General features: G+C 36.5%; 2 protein-coding genes across 3 annotated transcripts; one reads left to right on the forward strand and one right to left on the reverse strand.

Annotated features, from left to right (window-relative positions):
* Positions 1 to 145: 145 nt before the first annotated feature.
* On the reverse strand, positions 146 to 13034 carry micu2 (mitochondrial calcium uptake 2). Of its 2 annotated transcripts, XM_058775442.1 has the most exons (13): positions 12781 to 13034; positions 11472 to 11607; positions 9760 to 9810; positions 9482 to 9513; positions 9243 to 9318; positions 9010 to 9057; positions 7819 to 7901; positions 7193 to 7246; positions 6936 to 7030; positions 6223 to 6394; positions 1870 to 1978; positions 1570 to 1727; positions 146 to 1276 (listed from the first exon to the last, which is right to left on the reverse strand). In XM_058775442.1, the coding sequence occupies exons 1-13, from the start codon at positions 12973 to 12975 to the stop codon at positions 1175 to 1177; spliced, it is 1311 nt and encodes a 436-aa protein (XP_058631425.1). In that variant the 5' UTR covers positions 12976 to 13034; the 3' UTR covers positions 146 to 1174. The 2 variants fall into 2 exon arrangements, with proteins under 2 accessions (XP_058631425.1, XP_058631426.1); XM_058775443.1 differs by lacking the exon at positions 9760 to 9810 and having other exon boundaries at positions 147 to 1276; positions 12781 to 13033.
* A 1204-nt stretch (positions 13035 to 14238) lies between these two features.
* On the forward strand, positions 14239 to 16663 carry rhogc (ras homolog gene family, member Gc). Its single transcript, XM_058777133.1, has 2 exons — positions 14239 to 14623; positions 14933 to 16663. Exon 2 carries the CDS (start codon positions 14956 to 14958, stop codon positions 15529 to 15531), a length of 576 nt encoding a protein of 191 aa, XP_058633116.1. The 5' UTR covers positions 14239 to 14623; positions 14933 to 14955; the 3' UTR covers positions 15532 to 16663.
* The last annotated feature ends 1388 nt before the right edge of the window (positions 16664 to 18051 follow it).

The following is an 18051-nucleotide window of genomic DNA, read 5'->3' on the forward strand; positions in this document are numbered from 1 at the left end:
GCTTTTCAACGGCAGCAAGTTTCAGACTTACTTGTTAAACAATTTGTTCTTTAATTAAACTCTCCCATTATACATGTAAACATAATAGCATAATGTTACATAGAGGTTATTAAATAAAGAACAACTTTCAGGAAAACCGTTCACTTACCTTTCGCTTAATGTTCTGAATATATTTTGCATAGTTTACATTTAATCACTGTAATATTTTTAAGTAACTGATAGTCATCACATGATTTCTGTTAATTTTATTAATGGAAAATTAATGCAATGCTAGCATTTTCTAGCACTACAAATGTAGTATTTTTTAATATAGAAAAGTGCCCCAGAAATAAAAATAACATGTATACAATATGCCAGCTACCCCCAAAAAATTAATAATAATAATAATAATAATAATAAAATAAAAAATCCCACAGATTAAACAGATTGTCCTCACAAATACCACATGGAGTCTTACAATTTAAAGAAAGAAACCTGTATTTCACCATCACAATTTGTGTTTCACAAGCGAAACTCAAAAAGGACAAAACTCATTTTAAAGCAAATTACAATGAGCTTACTAAAAATGGAACGGCTCATCTCTTTAGTCAAAAAACAGTCCCAAAAGCAATTTTGGGTGATAATTGCATAATTAATAAAATCTGCATTACATGCAGATTATCCACAGGGTAATGTGTTACAAATTTACATAACAGCAAAGTTTCACATACAGATTATATGTAAACAACACCACATCCAAAGTAAAATTATGGCTACATATGATTAAAAACATGTTTTCATGTTTCACACACACACACACACACACACACAAAACAAAATAAAATAAAATCATGAACTAACAGTGTAACCTTGTTGGAGTGTGCACAGGCCATTTCACAAATTCAAGGCCAAAAACCATATCACAGATTTTCAATAAAGCTCATAACCATGAAATTAATTTTTATATTAATATTGTTTCTTTTTTATGTTTTGGGCCAACAGCCATACAGCTTCAAAAGCAATCTTTTCTTTGGACCATGTAAACATTTTAAAGGAAAAGTTTACTGACAGTACAACTAACAATCCCTGGTGCTTGTAATTAATTATGTACCATTCTCCTCCCCAGACATATATGGAATTGGAAGTATTACCACATCTGACCAGCCACACACTCAAAGGCAGACCTCTTCCTGTATCAGACAGGGCTGCCGGTTTCACGGAGAGCCTCTTGAGCTCCTTTCAGTGTCTCTCTTTTCACACATTTCCAATAACCAGAAACACCAAGCTGGGGCTGAACCTATACAACACACAGGTACAATCTACAGTAAGTCTACCGTTTACTGCACTGAGCCACTTACACACAGTCACAAAGATTAATAACTACTGTCACAAGATTTGGCTGTAATTGCTCCATCATGTGCATTGTTGTTGGCATAGACATCGGCATATATGTCAGATTTGAGTACCAACAATATTTTTAACACTAATGATATTTATTAAATGATTAATAGCATAACATTGTAAATTAACTAAATTAAACTTTGGAGATGAATAATTAAATATCAATTAAAGGGCTAAATGCTTTCTCACCCGGAGTCCACGAAGCACTCTGTCTTTCATCACAGCGAGGAACTCCTTATGGCTCAGACAGTTGTCCCCGTCCAGGTCAAAGATCTTAAAAACTGTGTCCAGAACATTCTCTGAAAGTTCGTGACCTGTCGCTATCTTCACTGCTCGCTTAAACTCAGCTACGGAGCAAAAATTGAGGGAGAGTGCTATGCATTTCAGTTACTCAATCAATATTATTTTGACCTGTCAAGAAATGCACTGAGGACAATAGATTATTCATTATTAAAAATGAATAACTACTGGCATCCAGATTAGTCTTACCCATTCCTATTGGCCTGTTGGCATCATTAATCATTTTGACTGAGAAGGCAAAGTCCTCCAGATGGTTGGTAAAGAGACAGAATTCTTTAAATTCATCAAAGGTGATGCTCTGACAAACATAAACATAAAATCAGAAACTTTAAAATATAACAACGGAATTATAATTCTGTTACAGGATGCTATGATCATTTTTGCTGGTATAGATAATATTTACTTTTAACATTATAGTACAATTTAAATGTGCAATATAATGCAACCAGCCATGCTTTTCAGTTGATATCATTTTAGTCAGGTGATGGTTTTCATCATAAATGGCACTTGGCAAACAGGTCAGCAGGCTCCAGAGTCCTCTAAATACCAATTGTCCAACTCTAGGTGGACTGTAAATGCTTTGTACTCAGGAGTGACATCAGATTTGCCCACTCTACTCTAGAAATATGACTGATGGAGAGCTGCATAGAGCACATTTTTCATCTATATGCTGGAAATCTCTGAAGAGTGGCCACTGGCTTCTTAGCCACTTACTAGAGATATTCCGATACCCTTTTTCCCTTCCCGATACCTAGGCTCAGGGTATCGGCCGATACCGAGTACTGATCCGATACCTGGGTGTTTATCTGGTTATACAGCTGTATGTACTACTAGCCCTGTATGAAATTGATACAATAATTTTATGGTGTGCTTCACAATATACAGTATGCAAAAAAGTATTTAGTCAGCCACCAATTGTGCAAGTTCTCCCACTTAAAAAGATGAGAGAGGCCTGTAATTTTCATCATAGGTATACCTCAACTCTGAGAGACAAAATGAGAAAAACAAATCCAGAAAAATCACATTGTAGGATTTTTAAAGAATTTATTTGCAAATTATGGTGGAAAATAAGTATTTGGTCAATAACAAAATTTCATCTCAATACTTTATTATATACCCTTTGTTGGCAATGACAGGGGTCAAACGTTTTCTGTAAGTCTTCACAAGGTTTTCACACACTGTTGCTGGTATTTTGGCCCATTCCTCCATGCAGATCTCCTCTAGAGCAGTAATGTTTTGGGGCTGTCGCTGGGCAACACAGACTTTCAACTCCTCCAAAGATTTTCGATGGGGTTGAGATCTGGAGACTGGCTAGCCACTCCAGGACCTTGAAATGCTTCTTACGAAGCCACTCCTTCGTTGCCAGGCGGTGTGTTTGGGATCATTGTCATGCTGAAAGACCCAGCCACATTTCATCTTCAATGCCCTTGCTGATGGAAGGAGGTTTTCACTCAAAATCTCACGATACATGGCCCCATTCATTCTTTCGTTTACACGGATCAGTCGTCCTGGTCCCTTTGCAGAAAAACAGCCCCAAAGCATGATGTTTCCACCCCCATGCTTCACAGTAGGTATGGTGTTCTTTGGATGCAACTCAGCATTCTTTCTCCTCCAAACACGACAAGTTGAGTTTTTACCAAAAAGTTCTATTTTGGTTTCATCTGACCATATGAGATTCTCCCAATCCTCTTCTGGATCATCCAAATGCTCTCTAGCAAACTTCAGACGGGCCCGGACATGTACTGGCTTAAGCAGGGGGACACATCTGGCACTGCAGGATTTGAGGCCTTTGTTACTTTGGTCCCAGCTCTCTGCAGGTCATTCACTAGGTCCCCCCGTGTGGTTCTGGGATTTTTGCTCACAGTTCTTGTGATCATTTTGACCCCACGGGGTGAGATCTTGCGTGGAGCCCCAGATCGAGGGAGATTATCAGTGGTCTTGTATGTCTTCCATTTTCTAATAATTGCTCCCACAGTTGATTTCTTCACACCAAGCTGCTTACCTATTGCAGATTCAGTCTTCCCAGCCTGGTGCAGGTCTACAATTTTGTTTCTGGTGTCCTTTGACAGCTCTTTGGTCTTGGCCATGGTGGAGTTTGGAGTTGGACTGTTTGAGGTTGTGGACAGGTGTCTTTTATAATGATAAGTTCAAACAGATGCCATTAATACAGGTAACGAGTGGAGGACAGAGGAGCCTCTTAAATAAGAAGTTACAGGTCTGTGAGAGCCAGAAATCTTGCTTGTTTGTAGGTGACCAAATACTTATTTTACTGAGGAATTTACCAATTAATTCTTTAAAAATCCTACAATGTGATTTTCTGGATTTTTTTTTCTCATTTTGTCTCTCATAGTTGAGGTATACCTATGATGAAAATTACAGGCCTCTCTCATCTTTTTAAGTGGGAGAACTTGCACAATTGGTGGCTGACTAAATACTTTTTTGCCCCACTGTGTGTGTGTGTATATATATATATATATATATATATATATATATTTAGTGTGGAAAAACTTGACTGGTCTGCAGAAAGCCAAGTCCTAATCCAAGCTGAACACCTCTGGTGTGACTTTAAATGCAGATCTTGAGCCAAAAACTCTTTACCAAACACCAATGACTTGTACATACACTATATGGACAAACATATTGGGACACCCCCTTCTTTAGAACAGAAAAAGGCACTTCCAAAACTGTGGCAACAAAGATGGAAACATAATTCATGCATTTAAAAATTATATTTCCATCTCTGTTGCAACAGTTTTGGAAGTGTCTAAAATGACTCTACCCATATGTACAAGTCATTGGTGTTTGGTAAAGAGTTTTTGGCTCAAGATCTGCATTTAAAGTCACACCAGAGGTGTTCAGCTTGATTAGACAACTTTCTGCAGACCAGTCAAGTTCTTCCACACTGACTGAATCAATCATTTCTTTTGAGCCTTGCCTTATACACAGAGGCATTGTCATGTTAGAATAGAAAAGGGTCCTGTCCAAACTGTTGCTTTAAAATTAGAAGCACACAATTCCTAGAATATCATTATATGCTTAAACATTAAGATTTGTACTCATGGAAATTACTAAAGTAGTCAAACCTATTCATTAGAAGGGGTGACCCAATACTTTTGGCAATATAGTGTGTGTGTATATATATATATATATATATATATATATATATATATATATATATATATATATATATATATATAGTCTGGTGAGTAAACAAAAAAATATAATATATAATGTTTGGAAAATGGCACAGCTTTTAAATATCTAAATGTACACTTTTAACATCAGTCAGTTAAGCATTATAAATATTATGATAATCAAGTATTATTTAATGATAGAACTTTAGTAATTATAATTAAAACTTGGTAACCATGTATGAATGCATATTAGTCATTTTAACTGAACTTAGGACTGATGGTGGTGCTTTTTTGGTCATTCAGTGTTTCTGTAAAAAATGGGGGGGGAAACTATCAATAATACTGATAAGATAATCATACTATGAATTCTACTAAGAACACTATAAAACACACTAAAGATTAACGAGCTGCTGGATTCATGAATATGAATCATGTTATCTGCATTGGCTTGAACTGATTTGCTGAAATCAAAAAAGGGACGATAATAGGTGAGCGCCAGCCAATGAGATTGTCGTTTGCGCATTAGCTCCGCCTACGACCGGAGAACCCGGCAGTTCTTAAAAGCTGAAGAATTCCAAAGGAACTCTGTTATTTTGACAGGAAAATACAACAAAGAATATCGTTTACATACCATGCAGAATTGACGCGCTACATGTAAGACTCTCTCTCTCTCTTTGCGTGTGAGAAAAAAAGCAAAGCGACGGCCAGTCGTGCGCTTCACACTAGAGTTTACGGTACGTCAAATACAGGTCCGCTGCGCATCAATTCAGATGAACTGATAAATAGCACAGATCACTTGACGGAGAGTGAAGCGCTCAGTCAAGAGTTCGGCGAGTGAAAATATATCTGTGCTAAACTTTATACATAGCCTCCAAGTTCCAACTCACACACTGGCGAGTAAAATCTGAACATTTATTAGCCAGTGGCTAATATTAGACATCATTTAGTCGCCCAGGGTGAAGATTTAGTCGCATATGCGAGTGATTTACTGGCTTTTAGCACGTTTGTATTTCTTCTTCACTGCTCTAAATAGTGGTTGCTTGTGGCAACAGAACTTTCTGTGTTTGCATTCTGAGCAGCGAAGAAGAATTGATTTCCGATTTGCAGCGTTAAGCAAAGCTAGCGGGCATAACTATAAGTCTTGTTTAAGAAAATGGTATCGGATCGGTACATGGGTTCAAGTACTCGCCGATACCGAAGCCAGAATTTTTTGTGGTATCGGTGGAATTTCCGATACTAGTATCGGAATCGGAACAACCCTACCACTTACCAGTTACATTTAGAATCTATTCCTCTCAAACTAGAAATAACGACCCAACATCAGTCTTTATCCAAGTCGGTTCATGTTAAACAGCAGAAATACTAATAATATTCAGGACTATCAGTGTTAGTGTTTAAAAGATGTTACCTGTCCAGTGGGGATCCTCTTTCTCATGTTTTCCCAGTATGCCTCATTGTTCTCTTCATTAGTGTAATGAAGCAGCCATTCAGCAAAGTCCTCCCGCCTCATGGTCTTCATCCCGTTAGAAAACCGCAGGAACTCAACTTCTTGCACTTCTGCCTGTAGGTCTTCCATAAACCTACACAAAACCACAAAAAATCCTTGCAATACATTTCTCAAGGCTAAACAAAGTTAAAACAGAGGATAGTGTTGTAGTTAGAGAGCCAGTTTACTTTGAATAACGTTCACATATTCTATCGAATATTTGAAGAGTTAATTTGCAAAAACAAATAACTCTTTTTCTAACAATTCTCAGAAACATGCTTTTTCATTGTGCATTCCAATTAATCTCAATCAAATGCAGTTGGGTTATTTTGATTAGGTTAAAAGATAACCAAACAAAAACAGCTAACTAACACAATAAAACATGATAACATAACTCATTATCAAAAATCATGTTTTTTATTATCTGTTTTTGCAAATAAACTCCTCTTTTTTTTTTATTGGAGGTCTAAAGTACATGTTGATGTATTCTGATAATTTCATGTCTACTTTTAATAAAAAACATCCTGATTTGGAAATTCTATCAATTATGCTATTTTTGTTGCATACATGAAGAAAATTTTAGTCGATATCATACAGACACTAACATATTACAGTAAGCACAGGCCGTACTTTACCTGCAGAAATCTTTGTATTGGAGTTTATGCTTGCCATTTTCCCCAAAAAAGAACACCTGTAGTGTAGTGTTGACCTCATCAACACTGTCTGAAAGCTGTAAAGAAACAATCAAAGCTATTCAGTACAACCACAAAAATATTCAATACAACAGAACTCTGATATTAACACAACTAGGCAATTTTCATAAATATAAAAATAACATTCTAAACCTCCAAATAACATGCAAAGTTGCTGAAATTACACAACATATGCCCACCTCTGTCCCATCCTGCCTTAGAAGCTCTTTCCTCAGTCGAATTATTTTCTTCAGCTTCAAAAAAAAAGAACATGGTTAGTAGACTGCTGGTAAAAGAAGTCGCATTCAAAAAACTGACTCTTATTCACTCTTGTTTTCTTGTGTTTATGCATATGTTTGTGTGTTAAGGTACAGGATGTACATCCACACTAAAGAAAATGATGAGTCCATTCAACTATCTTTTTCAGCTTCAGTTAATCTTCTAGACCTTAACCACATGGCAAACTGATACATGTGAATAGACTCAACATTTAAATCCAATTCTAATTAAATTGCATTTTTGCATTTTTCTGATGCTCCTATCATGCACCAATCATGCATCAACCATTCCCACATACCTGTTGCACATCGGTCTCATCTCATGCCAGCATTAACAGAAACACAAAGCAGACAGACCCTAATGACCACAATACTTACAATCCATAGCCTTTAAAATCCAATCAAGAGAACTTTCTTAGTTCTGCACATATCTTCAAATAATTATACACATTTACAACAAAGTGTTTTTAAACAACATTTGCACTTATCAGTTTGAGTGTGAAGGCAACATGGTGTCATATAATACAATGTGAAAAGACATTCCATACCTTCTGAAATTCCTTCTTGTCCACATGCTCATTGCCATCAATATCAAGCATTTTGAAAGCAATATGAAATCCTGTTTGAGGTTCTGGAATCACAGTGCAGTTAAACTGAGTAAAGCAATGGATACCGGCTTTCAGGAATAATCTGTTACCCCTCAAGTGAGCAAAAGAAACCCCACCACACACACACACACACACACACACACACACAAAAACGCATAGCTACAAGTGGAAAGTTGATGAGTATAAAGAAAATTTATGAGATGGTTTGGTGTATTGCAAATCAGTGTCGGTCAATATCACTAATATTACTGTGGTATAATTTTGATGTTATGGTACAGTTTCATAGCAAGCACCGAGTGAACATGCACATGTACAACATGCAATGTATTTGCATTTGTCACTAAATTAGGAAAACGTTATATCAAAAACAAACAGAGCTCTAAACATGCAAAACTGGACTGAAACTGACATTACTGAACAGTCTGAATTAGTTTTTTGCACCAACTATAATCATTGATTGTATTCAAGCAGTTAAAGAACAATAAATTGTTGTGCTGAAACTTCACAGTGATTAAACGGTGAGTCAAGTTTTCTTCCTACTTGTCTTCTGCGAATTCTTGGGACAAAGCATGAGAACTAAGGACATACTCTGATTTCTATCCCACTTATTGATTTTATCAACAATTTTTTATTTTGTCACAAAACAAGTCATCAACATTCTAATCCAAACTAGAAGATATACTCATGCTGTAAGTTTAATGCTGCATGCAACCAGTGAGTACAATGATGCACTGACCATTTACAGTGTTTGTATTATTTCACAGCAGCCAGTCAATTTCTTATTACATTTCAATTCAGACAGCAGTCCCAGCCAAAATGAATTTTTCTATGATACTGTTGATTCAGTAGTGGTGCAGCACAGTGCAGACATATTTTGATACAGTGACAAACAATCAAACCTCAGGAATGTCACCAAAAAATGCAAAATGCTCAGTACAGAACAAGTCCTGCTGAAAATAAAGTGACTTTGTGTCTATTTTGGGCTACAAATGGCTATAACTAAAAACATGTGTCCATCTGATTATCAAGTAACTAAAAGAACAGGAGTCTAAGCGGTGACACAAATACTCTGGACTGGCACTGATAGGACACGGTGTATGAAGTTATGTAAAACGTTTAGGAAATACTTACTTGTAATAATAGTGAGGAGAAACAGGTACTCTGTGTAAGAGATCAGCCCTGAAACAATGTTTCAGGAGATGTATTAATAACGTAATTAATATTCAAATAAACCATACCATTTTAATTAAGTTTTCTTTATGGCACTTGCTCAATGAGAGGACATTAGCACACACAAACACAGGTATTTTACTAAGGCAGGTGGACTCTGGCATACGTGAGGCAAGTGTTTGCTTAACATATACCTTTGTCTCCGATTCCTCTGAACATGTTATTTCCTGCCTCAGCCCTGGAAGCCACCTTTATCATATCGTCCATATCCTGTCCATGGACCAATCAGATATTAGGCAAAGCTTTGACTGTGTTAGTGAGATTTCCAGCAAAATCACACATCATACACGATCATATAATAACAGTATTCATTCAGAACAAGTCTCTTTGTTTTTTGGAGTAACACTCAATTGAACTAACAAAATGCACTTACTGCTTTAGTCAGCATCTTTTTCTGTAGTTTGCCTGTAAAAGAGGAAGATCAAGGATTGCTTAACAATATTTTAAAGCATAGTGAAAATCAACAGAAAAATAGCTTTGAGGCCTGCAGTGGTGTTTGAAAAGATATTGGATTACATTACGCCCACTTTATGAATACAAGGCCTAACATGCAGAGGTGGTTACTGCCAGATAAACAGCATTTTCACTCAGATGCACACTCAAACCAGAAACACGCTTATATAAATGAGAATGGAAGTGAGAAGAACGTACATGTCAGCATTTTAGGGTCTTTGTGTTGACTGGTCTCTCGCTGTAAGATTGCTTTGATAAGATGCATGTTATGAGAATTTCGTTGATAACAGCCCTCATAAGGAGTTTACATTTACATCAAATCAAATGTGGTTTGATAACACTTTATTTTAGTGTCCCTGTTACACATGTTCCATGTACGTACTATAGTAATAATAGTACATTATGCATAATTACATGCAACTAACTCTAAACCAAACCCTAACCATATAGTAAGTACATGTTGTTTATTAATATTAATCACCTAGTTGTGTAATTACACTGTCAAAAGGACACCTTAAAATAAAGTGTAACCCAAATGTCTCATAGAATAAAAATGCAAGCACAATATCACATAATAATTTATACATAACACTGCCTACCTAGTGTATGTTTGTTTGTAGAGGTCGACCGATTCATCGGTTTTGCCGATTAATCGGCACCGATAGTTGATTGCCACAACTATCTGTTATCGGCAAAAATCCATGCTGATAGTTTTCCGGTTTGCAACCGTTGTTGGAGTGGCTGAGAAGGGTCCGCTGGCATTATACAGTACGAGAACGGCCTCTAGAGGCAGAAATCATTGACAGTACGTGTTGTTTATTTTGACACGTGACACTGCGCGCTGCACAGAGCGGGAAACTCCAGCCGCGCATTTAAATGCAGCCGACAGAAAATCCTGCTGCGGAACAGAGCGCCATTCACATAGTTTTCTATTAAATTACATTATATTTGTCCCAAATCATTGTGATTGTTCACAATGACTTCACCCTAGGCTATAAATTATGTATTGTGCATTTTTCAGCAAAACGTTTGTCTTTCTGTGGCTCTAATAAAGTCTGTATCCTTCATTTAGAGAGCTGTAATACAGATTTAGCGTTCTCTTTCCGCTTGCTCGGTTTTTTTTTTTTGGTTTTTTTAAAACACCGAACTTCAAACTCATTTATGCCACAATGTTCATTCTTGAAGCAAACTTATGTCCGTTTGGTTATTAAATAAATTATTTTAGACCGCCACTTGATTTGAACGCAAAGCGTCTGGTGTGTGTGTGGGATACCTCTGAGTTCTCCTAGACGCAGCGCTGCGCTTTTGCCCGGTGTGTGACTAACTTTTTTTTTTTTTTTTTTTTTTGAGTAGATAATTATCAAGTGTTAAAAAATAGAAGCAAATAAAGTGTGTGAGTACACATACAATATCCATATGTATGTCATTTTAATGCTATGGCCTTGTGTAGGTATTTAAAGATGGCCATCTTTAAGCATGACTGTTGAAATTAAATGGTAACACTTAACAATAAGAGTCCATTCGTAGCATTAATGAAAACTGTAGAAGTATTGTTCCTTGTTAGAGTGTGTTCATTTCAACATTCACTATTAGCTACTAATAGGCTACATTTTTAAATGTTAAAGTTTCTTCTTTTAACATTAGAAAACTATGAAATAACTTTAATGATCAATATAGTAAATAATATTCATATATTTATTCATTTACAAAGTATGGTTCAGTACACTTTTTTTTAAATAGTAAAGCACTAGCTCTCTTTCAGTATCCATTTTGAAAACTATCGGTTGATTAATCGGTATCGGCCAGTGTGGTCCAACCTAGCTATCGGTATTGGTAAAATCCACTATCGGTCGACCTCTATTTGTTTGTTTTTGAATGTTTACACATCCATATGGTGGCATGTCACTTACAATCCACCTTCTCCATCAGGACTGAATGGAGGAAGTCTCTGGGTGTCATGTATGGCTCCTCTTCATACATCATGGAGGCAAACTGGTTAAACCGCAGGCGTCTCATGGACACTTGTGGTACCGTGATCTTCTCTTTCTTTACAGATTTACAAAAATGGAGAGAAAGTGTAGATGTTTTATTTATGAGTACTGCACCTTTATTTTATTTAGAGCTAGACTTGGACTCATTAGAAACATTAGAATTATGAATCCTTTTCATTGCACTAAATTTAAATAATGTTGAAACTGGAAAGTTCAGTCAACTTCACTGTCTTTTTTATGTTTTATGACTTTAAGCACGAAGCAAGAAGAATGTTGATATTGTTAACTAAAATGAAACAAACAAAAAATATATTTTCATTATTAGAAAAAAGCTGAAATAATATAAAATATTAAATGAAAAACTTTAAAATTTTGAAATGTTGCCTTGACAAATAATGGAAATAATTAAGATGAAAACAATTCATCTTACAAAAAAAGACAATTGCACACAAGATTCTAAAACTTAAAATGTAAATGTAAAATATAAATATAAAAGTAATATTTAAAATATCAATAAATACTATAATAGCATATAAATACTAAATCAATACTGAAAGAGCCAAATGTTGCACAATTTTTTATACTTGTTACTTTTTTGCACAACAATTATGAAATAAATGTATTAAAAATGTTTTTCTTCAGCAAAGTTTTACAATGAATAAAACACCTGTTATCATAAGATTACCTTTAAAATGTTTAAGCTGTTTACTGATTTTTTATAACTACAGTAATAGGTGGTCATCGATATTTACTTCAATAATGGCTCTCATTGTAACATCTTACCGTTTAAATTAATTCAGTAGATTTTCCAGATTTTAATCACATAATGAGCCATTAATCATACATTTAATTATGTAATCCAGTTGCCACATAGTTTGCTATGACACTATATAGACAAGAACTCCACCTACAATGTGATGGCAACCGTGCTACTGTCCAAACTATCTAAAATATGCGTACATAAACAAACATTTGCAACAACAAGACATATTAGGATTCACTGAGACTCCACATAGGCTAACGTTACAGTTTAGACACATTTCAATAAAACGCGAGCTGATTTGTTTAATAACTGTAAAAATACGTTGGTCCCCCTTTAATATTTAAACTTTAACAGATGATTGTATCAACATAGTGACTCCACGAACAAACAGACGACATGACAGTTAACTTCAATGACAACAGGACATTCGAAGTAGTTGAGAAGTCGTTTGAAAAGTTTGTTTACCTTCGCGTCCTCCGCGTACACGACGTGTGGCCAGAGTCTCCATCGCTGTTCATTTTTATAGTGAATAAATCCGCTTGCTACAGCAGTGCCCAGAAGACCCCCTCCAACAGCACGACCATACCCGATGTTTCTAAGAGGCCAGAAACGTCTGACTGCATCCCGCAAACGAACACCTAACCTGGCCCAAGTCGCCATTATTCTACGGGAAGTTTTTATCAGTCTACTTTGGTCGATAGAGAAGTCAGAGTGATAAAACGCTGTGGTTTGGCGCCCCCATCAGGCTGACAGCTTTTCTACACTGCTCACGAACTGGGGACAGTTGATTATAATACAATGCAGACTAGTTGTACAAGTAAATTAAACATTGCTGATGTTTTATTCATTTTTAGTCATAGTCATTTGTAGCCACGCCGTGTATATTCTTACGTAATGGAGCATGGCGTCTTCTTCAGTTTACTCTGGGGAAGTGATATTAGAAATATTATTTACTTTTTTTTAAATATAATTATTTTATAGGTGTATAAACTCATTATAAAATATAATTCTTTTATATACCTCTAACAAACATAGTCCTCCGGACATTACAGATCAACAACTTTAATTTAAAAAAATTGTAGCATGCTTAACTGCTTAGCATTTAATTAAATAAAATACTTTGTGTGGCTTAAGGGACAGTAAAATACTGTAAATAGACATAATGTGGGAATTTATGATCGTATTGATAGTCCATGATGGGAGATGAAAAGGAGGAAAGGATGGGACGAGGCAAAGTCCACATTCTGAAACACAGAGAAGCTGCTTATAGGTGAGAGAGCAGGTAAACACCTTTTATTCACCTATGACAGCACATGGTACATCAAAATACAAATCTGATTTTTATCTTTTATTATTTATTAATTAATTGTTTGTAATTCTCTTGCATTATTTAAGTATAACATTTATATAAAATACAAAACTATCGAAGAAGTATTTTTGAGTAAAAATTCATAACTCTGATGTGAGTCCTGTCAGTCTGCTCTCTCCCTGAACTGAACTTTAGGCAAAATTACACGTTATTCTTGGTGTAAATTGTGGTTTAGTTGATTCACTGCATAAGTCAGCATGAAAACCAAGCGTACATCGCTAATATTGTAATTTTTACTCCGAAACTACACTACATTTCCCACAGGCCTTTGCGTCGTCCACAACATCGTCTCCGTACCGTAAAGCGCGAGCCGTAAAGGACTGAGATTCACAGTTTTCACATTCACATTTGTTTTAATTACAAATTAAACCTGCATATGTGGATAATATGTAAAAAAGAAACCTAGAATATATTCTCACTGTCGTGTTAAACCGATATAAAGGTAACACATTTAGTAAATGAATAGCGCGAATCAGTCATACTTGTGTTTACATCATAGACTGTAAAAAACATATTATAGTAATTTATGACTACATAAACGTAAATACAAACATTTGTAGTTTTTACTCTGAAACTACACTGCATTTCCCACAAGCCTTTGCGACATGGGCGTGTTACTCAATGTCGTCTCCGTTACCCGTAAGTTGAAGAATGAGCCAGTGAGAGAAAAGGACTGCGAATCACATAGAAGAATTTGTTTGAATTACCACAAAATATGTTCATTTGAAAGTATTTCGAGGCTTTGTACGTGTGTGCAGGTTTTGTACGGTTGTTACACGTAGTTACTGACCTCCGGGAGTTGTTGGTCCATGTTTAATAACTGATTAATGTGAGGCTCATCCGCTAGTCGGTTAGCAAAGCGCCTTTGCCGCTGCGATGATGGAAACTTGAGCAGCTCAAAGGAAACACTCATCCAGCTCTCCAGACCATCCAAACACAGTGAGTTTTACTTTAAAAAATACACTTTGAGCAACGGTGATGTGGTGCTGCCTTACTAAGTACTATAATTGCCGGTTTTATTTAGCGGATCTGCTGCTAACGTACTAGCTGAACAGATTTATTACTTTGTTTAGGGTCTTTGTTGCTTGCAGTGGTCTCATATGTAAAAATAACTAATATGTATTCGATTTATACGGACAAAGTGCCGATTTAGTAGTCTTAACTGCTGTTTTTCTGTCTGGGCTGTTGTCTCCAAAATCTGGTAACTTGCATGTATTGTGAGTTATGAAATCTCTCTCTCTTTTTCAGGGAGCCCTGTGCCAGGCAACAAAATGCAGACCATAAAGTGTGTTGTTGTTGGTGATGGTGCAGTGGGAAAGACCTGCCTGTTAATCTCCTACACTACTAATGCCTTCCCAGACGAGTACATTCCTACGGTTTTCGACAACTACAGCACTCAGACCTGTGTGGACGGCCGTGCCGTCAGCCTCAACCTGTGGGACACGGCCGGTCAGGAGGAGTACGACCGGCTGCGAACCCTCTCTTATCCGCAGACGCATGTCTTCATCATCTGTTTCTCTGTGGCCAGCCCTTCCTCTCACGCCAACGTCCGGCATAAATGGCACCCGGAGGTGTGCCACCACTGTCCTGGTGTGCCTGTGTTGCTGGTAGGCACAAAGAGAGACCTGCGGGGGGACAAGGAGACCCTGGAGAAGCTGAAAGAGCAGGGGATGAGTCCAACCACTCCGCAGCAGGGCAGCGCATTGGCCCGCAGTATCGGTGCGGTGCGATATCTGGAGTGCTCGGCCCTTCTGCAGGAGGGGGTCAGAGAGGTCTTCAATGAAGCAGTCAGGGCCGTTCTCTACCCCAATGCCAAGAAGCACAGCAAGAAATGTGTGCTGTTATAACTACGTGAGGGTGTGTGCGTGAGAGAGATTTTATGAAGGGTGGAATATCAGTTAGTCATGTGATCGTCTCTGCAAATGTGTGTTGCTGTCACTTTTTGTTCATATCTCTACACTACAGTTAGCAATAGGTGCACAGACTGTTAATGAGGACGACTGAGACTGTGTGTTTTTGTGTATTTGTGTTTCAACTCTCCATACATATCCAAGACAGAAATACGGTGTTGTAATGTAAAGTCAGGCAGACTGAGGCAGTGGATTGGATTTGTCTGAAGGACTACAGGCATTGACAACTTCTGCCTTCCTATAAGGCCTTAAAACCCTAGCATATTTTTTTAAGAGTCACTCGGAGGATGTTTCATGCACCAAAGTGTAACTACAGTCTAAATTCAGGCTGGATGTCTTTTGAAGGTGCTGTCTTTCCCTTACCGCATCAGTAACACAATTATCAGGGCTCACGATCCACCTGATATGTGTGGTATTTTAATGTGAGACCCTAAGACTTGATGATCTACTCTTACCACGACATGCCATTTTTCTTGTATTGTTGCCTTTGTAGAGTTGATCGAATTTAAATCAGGAAGTGCTGTGGAATCCCAGCGTGCCTTTAGTGCTTGGCCCCCTTCTCTGACATCTCATAAACTCCTTCCTCTTTGCTCATTTCATCTGGGGTGCTACTTTGGGTGCCAGTTGACATTTATTGCTGGAAAGGACTGTTGAAAGTTTACAGAGAGCTGTTGTAGCTCACCTGCCTTCTATTAGAGCTGTAAATGAAGGGATATAGTGCTGTTTTATAACACTCTTGAGGTAGAAATGAAGATCTTTGTATTTGGCCCACTGTGCCTGAATCCTCACAATTTACAACCCTGTTTTTGAAACTGAAGTGCCACTAATATTTTGTATTATTTGTATTTTACCATGAATGTTGATCCACTCCAATGAAGTGCCCTAATAAGAACTGACGGAGGAGGTAAACACACTGTCTTTCATCTCCGTTACAATGAAACATCCAGACAAGTTAATGTGCACAAAAAAATCAGGTTTAGACTTCATTTGGGTCCACATTTACGTTTTATATATTGAATGTCTACTTTTTATATGATAAACATCGGCGTTTTTTTTTTTTTAATATAAATCTTCTCAACAATTTTTATTTTTAGGACATCAATAACGAACCAAAATTGGCTCTTTTTTTTAAATTAAAGCTGTTTTTATTTCTTGAAACTGTCATTATTTTAAGAATATACCTCCACTTGCATGAGAAAATAAACCAGTTTTAAAGTAAAACAATGGTTGGCTCCTGTTCTTTGACATCAGATTTGTTCATGGCATAAACATAAAGCAGAGAGAAAGAGAGAATGAGAAAGAACTAGTGGGAGAAAGAAAGAAAGAGAACAGCTGCATCTCTGACATTCTTTACAATGCTTTCACAGATAAACAAAACCGTCAGCTGTGTATGTGTGATTTGTGTTGAGGCATTGTTCTTAGAGTAATGATCTAATGTTTAGGTCTGAATGCTTAACATTTGTTTTAGGACAGGATGTCTTTTACAAGTAAGTAGGGATTGGTTGGCACAGAGTTAATTTCACGTTCATGGATGATTAATCATTTAAGTGTTTGGTCTCTGAACCTACAACTGATTAAATCAAACCACTGCAAGATTAAACAAAAAGGCTGTGAAATTAATTTAGAGATATTTATATTTGTATTAATGTTTATTAATATAGATGGAAACCACTTATTTTCATATAGTTAGTTTACGAGTTGGAAGTAAACTATGCCACCGTTATTCATTGAAGAAAAAAAAAAAAAGTGGTTAGTTGGTATGTGTGACTATAAGAATAATTGATAAATCCTGAATTTGTGGATAATGTAATTAAAAGACATCTAAGTAAAGTGATCAAATGAAAAAATATTGTTGTACAATTGGTTAATATTTAGAATGTTACGGTTTTGCTTATTAATCAATAACTTATGATCATATAAATGCAAGTTAAACATTTAAAATGTTAAATGTCAGACAAATTTAAGTGGTTAGTTAGTAGTTTATTACTATACAGTTTATTGCTTCACTTCTGAAACAATAGCCTTTAACGCTGTGCCAACCGAAGACACAATCTGTGTTAGCACAGTTGCGTGACATATCTTTAGTCATTAAAGGGATAATTTATCCAAAAATGAAAAGATATGGATTTTTTTTGTCCATACAGCGGAAGGCTTTTAAGATCATGAAAGTATTCAAGAATGAAAAATGTTACAGCCAACATTCTTCTATGGTATTTCCAAAATAATCTGCCATGGGAAAAACTTTAAAACTAATTCCATGATATTTTGTAATTCATTGAAAAGGTCTATTTCTGAGCCTTCTGGGGCCAGTTGCATAAACTTAGCCTCTATGTTTGTTAACACGGTGTGTTAAGATCTAGTCTGTCTGACCAATTAGCTGCCAAGGAGTAGTCAGTTTTATTTTTTGGATTCAATTTAGACTAATCTACGTTTTTGTGTAATCGAAAAAAAAAATTG

The sequence above is a fragment of the Onychostoma macrolepis genome, chromosome 05, assembly GCF_012432095.1.
Source record: "Onychostoma macrolepis isolate SWU-2019 chromosome 05, ASM1243209v1, whole genome shotgun sequence".
NCBI lineage: Eukaryota > Metazoa > Chordata > Actinopteri > Cypriniformes > Cyprinidae > Onychostoma > Onychostoma macrolepis.